Source organism: Pseudorca crassidens, chromosome 6 (assembly GCF_039906515.1).
Source record: "Pseudorca crassidens isolate mPseCra1 chromosome 6, mPseCra1.hap1, whole genome shotgun sequence".
In the NCBI taxonomy this organism is placed as follows: Eukaryota; Metazoa; Chordata; class Mammalia; order Artiodactyla; family Delphinidae; genus Pseudorca; species Pseudorca crassidens.
The window spans coordinates 116,259,697-116,270,439 of NC_090301.1; the positions used below are offsets into that span (position 1 = coordinate 116,259,697).

General features: G+C 41.4%; 1 protein-coding gene across 1 annotated transcript; it reads left to right on the forward strand.

The window, feature by feature from the left end:
* Nucleotides 1-7,375: 7,375 nt before the first annotated feature.
* On the forward strand, nt 7,376-8,368 carry LOC137225910 (tumor-associated calcium signal transducer 2-like). Its single transcript, XM_067739903.1, has one exon. It carries the CDS (start codon nt 7,376-7,378, stop codon nt 8,366-8,368), a length of 993 nt encoding a protein of 330 aa, XP_067596004.1.
* The last annotated feature ends 2,375 nt before the right edge of the window (nt 8,369-10,743 follow it).

Here is a 10,743-nt window from a genome sequence, read left to right on the forward strand (position 1 = left end):
GTGAGAGGCCCACGTACTGCAAAAAAAAAAAAAAAAAAAAAAAAAAGAATAATACTGTCAAGACTGCTGGGATAGTTTTCATCTACTTTCTCCCCTGTTTTCCTTTTGATAATGTTTTTACCTCTCTCAAGAAATGCTACAGATTTCTATCATGTGCCTTTAATTTGTATGTTCTCCTCATTAGTTTCCTACAGACATTTCGGGGCCTGCAGATGTCAGGTCCCCAGGCTGTAAAATTCACTAAGCATATTGCTCTGAAATATTATCCCTCCACAGGCCCCATGTCTAACTTCTGTAAATCTGCTCTGAGTTGCTTTCCTAACTTGACTTATATGGCTTATGGGTTTTTACACACCAATTTTGTTCAGTGAGTGAGAAAAAATAGTTTTCTAGAATTCCCAAACTCAATTCTTTTCCCGCTCTGCACATGTTTTGTCTTTGGCTAGTTTGCAGACATGAATAACCAACAATGTTGACAATCTGTGTATTCCCACTTGAGTGCCACCATATTGGCAGCATAACAGAGAGATTGTGTTTTTCATGATAAATGAGAGAACTGTTGAGTGATATTAGATATTTTATGCACTGCAAGCCTCTCAAAAGTTTTGCATTTTATTCAAATACATACATACCCAAAATTCTCTGTCTCTTACTGTCACTACCTCTATTTTGTTTTTACACTTTTTGCCCAAAGATAGAGGCTCTGAAGATGGAGAAGTTCATTTTCTGTATAGTCCATTTTGCTTTACAGTAGCCTACATAAAGCATTTCAGGAACCATAACTTTTCTCTCCAAGTAGCCCATAAAAATTTTTCTGAGTCTTACTCATTTGAGACATCTGTTCTCTACTAATACAGGGCATAATCATTAAATAGTTTAAATTTGAACTCCTTATTGGGAAAGTCCATGCCTTCTTTGATTTATTTTTGCAGAAGCAGTAGCATCCATTTACTCCATGACCATTTAATGAACACCTACTACAGGCCATACATTGTACTAAATGCCACATAAGTACAAATGAATAAAACAGTCTCTATTTTCAAGGAACAAACTGTCTCATGGGAGAGATGGTCAAGTAAGGAGAAAAATACAAGGCAGTGTGACAAATGGCTCAAAGTAGCTCAGTACAAAAGATTGGAGTATCACAAAGCATGAAGCTCTCAACTATTCTCTGGTTTGGGTGATAATGAAAAAAGTTTTTATGGAGCACACATCTGAGTTGATCTAGATGGAGTTAGCAAAGCATGTGAAGAAAGACAGGGACTGCAGGTGGAGAAGCAGTGTGGTCAAAGTTATGGAGTCTTGCAAAAACATCACCCATTCAAAGAAGGGCAAGCAGTTTAATTTTAGTAAAGAATAAGGGCCAGTTGAAGAATTCTAGAAGATAAGATAGGAAAGTTTTATAGAGTCCACAGTTTGAAGTCTTTGTATATCATTCTAAGAAGTTTGAATTTTTACATAGGCAGGAGTTTATCTAGGTAGGGTTTTTCATGTTGTGTGTATGTACATTTAAAAATAATTTAGAAAACAATCTGAACATGTTATGCTCTTTCATGCACAAACCACAATCATGTATGTGTACACACAATCAAATATTGAATCATCTGGTTAAAAGCAATATAAATAAGTACTACCATGTAAGGGCATTGCACTTTTGAGAGGACGCGAATGTTGTTTGCAGTCAAAAGAAAAATGGTTTCTCCCTTAAAGTGTCAACATTTAACATTTAATATATTGTCAGGATAGTTAACCATTAATTATTTAAATATTTGTAATGTGGAAAATACTTAAAACTATCCCATTCAACTTCATACAGATATGATTATCTTAGCTATTATAATTGTTTTTTTCTTTTCCGCTAACAATGTGCAATTGATCTTTTCATAGATTAAAGACTTCAGTTTCTAAACTTAATAAATCTAGATTTGTCATTCGGCGTTTTGAAACTATATAATGTTGTGGGATACTATTCTTTAATTGTTACAGGCATATGACAAAAAATCAGAGGCTGAATGCATCATGACTACTTTATACAGAGGACAAGTGATGACAATGGTAACAAATGCTTGATTCTTCTATGAATGGAAGTGCTCTGTAGTGGAGTGGAGTGGAGTGAAGTGGAGATCATGGTGGGGAGTGGCATCATCAGATGGACACGGAAGGCGTGGTGGACTCACAAGAACCTGTCTCTTAGCACCAAGTCTAATATTTATATCTCAAACTCTCTTTGGTTTCAGATACATGACATCGACAGTAACCCTAAAGCAAAATAACTTTTGAATTTCATTGCCTTTTTTTTTCTATTTAATATATTGTTATTTTGTTTTTAATATTTGGATAAGACATATAAACTTCAATAGTTTATACCCAATTTTTATTTATACATATTTAGGTAAAAGTATAATTAAATAGTTTAAATCAAAGTGGGATATCTGTAATAATTATTTTAATTTTCCATTCAATAGTCAAGCTTGAAAAGCTGTAGTAGGCGAAGAAGAACCATTGTTGTTAGCTACTTCATTAGAGAGATGTCAAAGCATAGTGTAAATTCGCACGTAGTGTATCCAAAAGACCTAGGTTCACATCTTTTCTCTTTAAGTTCTTATGAGTTATTAATCTGTTTCCAAATTTTGAAAATGGAGATAATGATATCTGTCTTTCAAAAATCAGTGAGATTATTTGTGTAAAGTATCTGCACACTACTTGTATTTAATAATGTTAGTTTCCCCTTTTAGATATCTGAACTCTGATTTTATCATCTATAAAATGGAAATATTAATACACATGTGATGTGATATGTAGAATCCTAGTCTTTATAAAAGCAAACACAAGGTTCCAGCTACTTTTTTTATAGAAGTAGAAACAGAAAGATAATGTTTTCCATTTTGAAACAAATATCTCTTGAGTGACCTCTCAGTAATGTCCCTGTAAAAAACGTAGGTACACATTTTCCTAAAGAACAGATATATCAATGAGAACTTCTGTGAGAGTTTGGGTATTTATGTGGATGAGACTTTAAAAGGCTCTCCACTCCCACACGAGTTAGAAAAGAGAGCTTTGGAAAGGGGATGAACCAATTTCTGTTAGGTTCCCAGCAAACAATTGGAAGAAAAAGATCTAGACACCAAAACCTTCTCCAGGGTGTCAAAGTTGGGGAAATCAGGAAAAGTGGGCTAGGATAATCCTTGGCCGATACTTATCAAGAGTGGTGAAAAAAAATTACCATGCAAAAAGAAAAAGATTGTTATATTGACAATATTAGCTACCATTTATTGGACAGTTCTGTGTGTCAGATATGATTCTAAATGCTTTGTACTACTTGCATTTAATCCTTGTAAAAGCCTTGTGCTATGCATTCTGTTCATGTCCATTTCATAGATGAGAATATTGAGGCACACCGAAAATTAGGTGACTTGTCCAAAAACACCCCGCTAATAGCTGGCACAGCTGGCATTTGAACACAGGCAAACTGGCTTCGGAGCCCACCTTGTAAACCACTGCGTAGTTCTGCCTCTGGTGCATCATAGCAGAGAGTGAGCTTTTGGACTTAATAGAAGGAGATGGTGAGAGTGGTCCTTGGTCCTCATGATGATGAATTACAGTTAATGTCCTAATACGGCAGAAGAGACATGTGGGCCACAGAAACCACATTATTTACAAGAGTGCCTTCCTGGCATTGAAGTCAGTCTATGAAGTGGTCCTGGGCTTGTTTTCAAACTGATGAAGTAGGACTGGGCAGGAGTTGCCCCTGGACATCCTGGACACTGATGGGTGGGCATGCAGAGATTCTCAAGCATGTTGGATAAGGGGCAACATAGCTGAAGAGGGTAGGGTGAGCATTTGGCAATTGAAACATGATAGTGTGGTTAACTGCTGGAGTGAGGGTATTATTCCCACCACAAGAAAATAATTCCCCACCTAATGTACACTTATAATATCATTTTACAAACTGCATATTTCAACACAAATATTAGTATCCCTTCACTTACACTTTTCCACATGCATGGACAAATGCGTATGTAATAAAAATTGCAATTAACATGAGTAAAATGTGGGATCGGTAGTAAGATTATGATTTACATAATTCTGGTGTCAGAAAGAGGGAGATCCAATATGCTTCTGGCCCATGTGTTGTTCTTTGGACCCTTGCTCAGCTCCTGGAAAATGTCCCTCATTCTATTTGGTCACTGGGAGACATGAGGTGATGCTTCCTGAGTTGTGTGTCTTGTGACTCTTGCTTCATTTGCAAGTTATGCTGCCTACACCTCTGAAGTCCATGTTATCTGCCATATCCCCTGGTCCTGAGGTCCATGTGCCCAGCAGCCTTCCTATGCCAACCAGAGGCCTCCTACAGTAACTGATGCTTTAGGTCAAGATTGATGTTCAGCGCCCTAGAACTCTTTTCTACTTTCCATTTTCTGGGCTGGATTCTGGTTGCATTTCTCTGGGAAGCCTCTCTTGAGCCCACCCTCCCCCATAACACCTTCAAGTCCTTTCAAATCTACCTTTTGGTCAGCAACTTCCTGCACCACATTGAATATGAGGCTTCCCTCAAATGCTTGGACTTTCTTTAAGATAGTGTATGGTCAGGCCACTCAAGATGGCTGTTCTCTCGCTCCCTGTATATGACCTGCTGGACCAGTGCCTGCTTCACCTACACCTACTCTCATGACTGACATTCCTATGTGCTTGCCCCAGGCCACAGATAAGATAATGATTATTCTAACTTAGATCAGAATATCTCCACTGTGATAGCTTAACAAAGGGGTGGTGATGGTTGTGCCCCTCTGCTGGTTCCCTTGGTAACTGATGAGCCAACCTGATGTCATTTGTCAGTTCACCCCTATAACTAGTAACCCACCCCCTGCAGCAAAGACTGCTGCCTAGTCCTGTCTGCCTTCTTCCCCACCAAATGGGATGTCACTCCAGGACCTTGTTTCAGACGTATAAGATCCCCCATCCATTAAACCACTGATGCCTCTGCCGCTGACGCCGGGGCTCTTTCTTTGGTCCCAAGGATGGGCAACTACAAGGCTTGCATGCCTGTGGGATACAGCTCAACAAATGGACAGTGAAAAACAAGAGAAAGACCTTCTCTAGGATTCTTTCAGAACTCATGAGCTGTTTCTAACCCATGTCTGGAGTTTTTTAAATCTCAGGATTTAGAAACTAGGTCACTCATATCTGACCTCTTGCCCTCTGACTTACTTTCTTTAGATCCTCTTCTATTTCCACTTGACTTAAGACACATCTTCCTTTTTTCTCAATCTGACCTCATGGTCCTGCAGGACATAAATCCAAATTACAGAGAAGGGAATCTATGTTGAAAATATTCTAAAAACTTAAGGCACGTTATACAAATATACTTAAATTTCGTTTCATTCCTCCTAAAGCTAGTCATGAGAAGGCTGTTTCTGTTTCGTTGATGCAAAAAGAATGAAAAACCAGTGACCCGAATGGTTTGCTAACAATATCCTAAATACCTTGTTGATCGGAACTGGATCACTTCCATGATCCAGTCCACACACGTCTTCACTTTCTGCTTGCAGCTCTTGTTGGTCCACTCACTTCTTTTTTTCTCTAAGATTAAATCAGATTGTAAAGGTGAGTTCAGTGAGTTCACAGGTAAATTTCTGAAATAATTGCTTTTCATCTTCTCAGTTGAATGTGAAATCATTTTGTATAATCAAATAACAAGGCTTTGGTAGTAGTCAGCATCTACCTCAGCCTCGGTTATGCTCTTAAAACCCTGTCACATACTTTCAGTGGGACAGAGACATAGGAGACCTGTTTGCACAGCTTTTTAAAATTCTAATAAGTTTCTCTGAAGCATATTTCAAAATACTGGAGTCCCTCCCCACTGCTTCTGCACCGGCTCAGAGGCAAGTCTCCTCTTTCATCTTCAAACAACTTCAAAGTTTATTTTCGAAAGAAGAGTTTCTTTTCCCATGGAATTCAAAGAGCTTTTTGGTCTTCTGTGAGGGAAGAAGCTCCAGGTTTTCAGGAATGCATTAAAAAAGCTGCCAATGTTTTAGTACCTCCCTGACCTTTAAAAGCATTCAATTTTCTTTACCTTTGTTTTTTGGCTGGCTTTGTTGGAAGCTGAGGGAAGTGCTTGGGGCCTATGGGAAGCTGGTCTATCTGAAATGAGGAAATGCCTAAAAAACCCTGCCTTTTTTTTTCTCTCTACCTATGGATTATTGAGAAATTTTTTTAATGGATGGAAGAAAGGAAAGGAGAGAGGGAAGGAGGGAGGAAGGAAGAGAGGGAGAAAGAAAAGAAAAAAAAAGTAAAGGAAAAGAAAGAAGATAAATTTTCCACTTGCACAACCTCTTTTTTTTTCCTTTGTTTTCGGTTTGTTTGTTTTTTCTTTTTTCTTCTTTTTTCTTTCTTTCTTTTTTTTTCTTGGTCTGATAGCAATCAGGACATTTTCACTGGGAAGTTTAACTTTTTGTCTTTCTTTATTTCAATTTGAATCCTCCAGAGATGGGAGTTTGCCACCTGGAGTCTGCCAGATGCTTGTCTCAGACCACGTCCCTCTCTGTAATTAAAGCAGGCACTAGGGCTGGGAGGTCGGCCTCGCAGCAGGTAATCTGGGGCTCAGTCACAGCATTTGCTCCAAGGTAAGTCTTCTGCTACTTCCATCACTCTGGCAAGGATGATTGAAGCTCTGGAGAGAGGCGATTCATTTTTGACATTGTCATTGGAGGTGATGAAGGAGAAGGGAGGATAGAAATTTCTTCTTGGGGATTTTTTAAACTTGTGAAGAATATTTTTGTCCCCATAATTCCTGTTGGAGCATTGCTGAAAGCCTTGGACCAGAGAAAACTGCATCCAAGGTGCTTATTATCAATCCTCATGCGATGTACTGTTTGCTATTTTTCAGTAGTGTATGTTTTCTTTCTCCAAATGAATCTTCAGCACTTTCAAGACAAAAAAATTTTTTTAATACCTTAGTGTTCCCTACAGTTCCCTTTGCAGTGACACACATAGTGCTTGAAAATAATTAACAATATATTTTTTCTTTAAGTCAGGATGAAGAGTAGATTTATCAAGAAATTCTGCTTCCATAGGAAGTCTATGAAAAGCAATGAGTCTCTTTTTTTGTGAGACAGTGAAATACTCTTTTCAAATGTTTAAGTTTGTTTGGGGCCTATCCTTTGGTATGGAAAAATATGAAAAGTCATAGAAGATTATTTCAAATAAAACCAACATATTGCAAAATATAAAGCCTTCATCTTTCTTCTTTATTTTTATTAAAATGGCCAAAATCGAGACACCTGGAGACCTTCTCAGACAGCGGAGCCCGAGCTCGGAAGAGGCCCCAGCGCTCGCCAGCCCGCGCCCCTTCCGCACTCCTCCGCCCCGCCCCATCATGGCCCAGGGTCCGGGCCTCGCGCTGCTTTCGCCGTCGCTGCTGCTGCCGCCGCTCCTACTACTGGCGGCAGTGATCGATCAAGAGGCCGCGCAGGACAAGTGCACGTGCCCCACCAGCAAGATGACCGTGTGCGACCGGAGCGGCCCAGGGGGCCGCTGCCTGTGCCGCGTGCTCGGTTCGGGCCTGGAGGTCGACTGCTCCACGATCACATCCAAGTGCCTGCTGCTCAAGGCGCGCGTGAGCGCCCGGAAGAGCGTCCGCGCCCTGGTACGGCCGAGCGAGCACGCGCTCCTGGACAACGACGGCCTGTACGACCCGGACTGCGACCAGCAGGGCCGCTTCAAGGCGCGCTACTGCAACCAGACGTCCGTGTGGTGGTGCGTGAGCTCGGTGGGCATGCGTCGCACCGACAAGGTCGACCTGAGCCTGCGCTGCGACGAGCTGGTGCGCACCCACCCCATCCTCATCGACCTGCGCCACCACCCGGCCGCCCGCGCCTTCAACCCCTCGGATCTGGAGGCCGAGCTGCGGCGGCTTTTACGGGAGCGCGACCCGCTGCACCCCAAGTTCGTGGCGGCCGTGCACTACGAGCACCCCACCATCCAGATCGAGCTGCAGCAGAACACGTCGCAGAAGGTCGCCGGCGACGTGGACATCGCCGAGGCCGCTGACATCGCCGACGCCACCTACTGCTTCGAGAGGGACGTCAAGGGCGAGTCGCTGTTCACCGGCCACCGCGGCCTCGACGTGCGCGTGCGCGGAGAGCCCCTGCTTTTGGAGCGGACGCTCATCTACCTCCTGGATGAGAAGTCCCCCCAGTTCTCCATGAAGCGCCTCACCAGCGGCCTCATCGCCGTCATCGCGGTGGTCGTGGTAGCCCTGGTCGCCGGCGTGACCGTCCTGGTGATCACCAACCGGAGGAAGTCGGGGAAGTACAAGAAGGTGGAGATGAAGGAACTGGGGGAGATGAGAAAGGAACCGAGCTTGTAGATACCGGCGGGGCTGGGGTGGGGTGGGGATCAGATTTCAGCAAGGTCCCAGACCCAAGTGAGTCACGCTGCTTCATTCTTGGCCCCAAGGAGTCATTCCTCCTCCCAAATTCCTGCCTCCCCCCGCCGCCACCAAATTTAATAGATCCTGTTCTCAGGATCACCTCTCTTTCTGACTTCTGTCCTGAAGGAAGCATTTCTAAAATTCCTCCCCTTTCGGTCCAACCAGAAACCTGACTCGAGAGTTAAGGGAAGTTTGGCATAGGGTTATGTATAAGAATCAAGTGTCTGTATGACAACCCAGCATCGTTTACACGTGACGCAATCATTGCTGAAGGCTTAAATGCGTTCAGATGGGAAACAGTGCTTTTACTGTCTTGGGTTTAGGTTATTGGATTAGCTCCACTTGTATGGTGGCCTTCCTGATGAGGAGTTCGCTACTTGGGCCCAGTAGTATCCTCATTTACCATCGTTTGTATTAATATTACCGACCACACATGCTTGTCATCAGAAAGAAGCCTGTTTCAGCTGCCTGAACACATTTTAGATGTCTTTGAGGGCAGACTTTGGCCCAGAAACTCAGCATCTATTCTTCAGCTTGCCCTTATTACAGCTGATACTAGCAATATTTCTTTTGTAAAATGTTTGTACATAGGTTGTCTTTGATACTGCTGTTGTGATTTTTAAAAAAACAATGTAATAAAGTATGAAAAAGGCACAAACCAAAAAAAAAAAAAAAAAAATGGCCAAAATCTCACAATACCTAATATGAGAACTTCTGGAATTAATACTGAGTATAGTCAGGTTGTTACTTCAATTCATTGCTATCTCAGTTATTGCATTTCAATTCAGTAGTTTTCCTCTATTCAGATTTGGATTATTGGAAAAAATAAATCAATGCTCAATTATTTTATATAAGTGTAAAATTTTAGAACTGAAAAGGGCTTTAAAATCCTGTAGTTAAGTTACAGCATTTCCACACATGGAGAAATAAGAAAAGACTGAGAGATTTGCTCAGAATCATACAACCACATAGTTCATTTGGCACAATCAGAAACGAGGTGGGGGAGGGAGGATTTATATAAACAGAATTGGCCTTGACCATAATTTTCACAAAGCAGACTTTTTTTTTTTTTTTGCCAACAGGCATGACTTTACCCTTAGAGAGGTGATTTTTTTTTTTAATTTCACTCTCCTTGTAAACTCACTGTGTTTAATGGATAGATGTTTATTTTGCTAGGCAAGATAGGATTTAGACCAGGTTTTGAGGAAGGATGAAATTTCTTGAGAAATAATCAAGATGCCTTCTTTCCCCTATAACAATATAGCCTGTTGTTTTCAAGAACTGAACATACTCCCCACCCAGCCATGGGGATGGCTCTGAATGGAAACCTTGAAAACGATCTGGTAGGCCTTCAGAAGAACAGCCTTCTCTCTTGAGTCTATATCCCCTTAAAAATAATATCTACTTTTCTCAATTCTGGCTCACTTCTCTTTCTCTGATAACCTACAATCTGTACTTCAGAGACCTAGCACCTTAGAGCCTCACCACCCCTTCCAGCTGACCTGTGACACTGGTAGATATTCTGAGTTCACTGGAAGAAGATGCCTCCAGGTCATGGACCAGTCCATCTGCATCTCTTTCCTCCCCCACAGCTCAGAAAACACCACAGGAGACCAGGCTGAGGAAGGCTCAAGAGGAGAGGAGTCAGGTAATGGGCCAACTTGCCAAGAAGCTTACTTCTGGCTACCATAGTTATCAAGGATCCAGGTGGCAGCCTCTCTGACCCAGGGACAGAACCTACAAGAAAGAAGCCAAAGGAGTCAAGATTTCCTCTCTAGAAATGGACCAAGAGAGACCTCAGATCAGATTTTCCAAAGTGATCCATGCCAGATTTTCAAATTTAAAAACTTCAGAGTTAGTGTCTGAGTTTGAAGAGACTGTTTATTCCTAGATGAAGAAACACTTAACTTCATTGTGAATGAAATAAATTATCTTCTTTCAAAAGAAGCTATATTGGAGGCACTTCAAGAAACTGAAGTGTGTTTTGGGTGTGCCAGTTTTGAGTAGATATACCCCATACCCAAAAAGGAGGATGTTTGGGAGGAATTCTCCAGGTGTACATCATAGCCTAGTCACAAATGCCATCAAGGAAGAGAGATTTGAAGTCATCTTTGACCAACTCCATTTTGTTGACAGCCAACTCAGTAAAATGGTTAAATTCACAAGAGTCAGGCCTTTCATTACAAGAATAAATAAAAATTATATACACCTCCAAAAGAAATCTATACCTTTGACAAGTCTATGAGCATTTTAGGCATCAACGATTCAAACAATCTCTGTTGAGAAAGCCAACTCAATTTGGTTATAAAATT

Bases quoted from the DNA above. Each gene is read 5' to 3' on its own strand.
- LOC137225910 (XM_067739903.1), top strand. From the start codon at position 7,376: ATGGCCCAGGGTCCGGGCCTCGCGCTGCTTTCGCCGTCGCTGCTGCTG.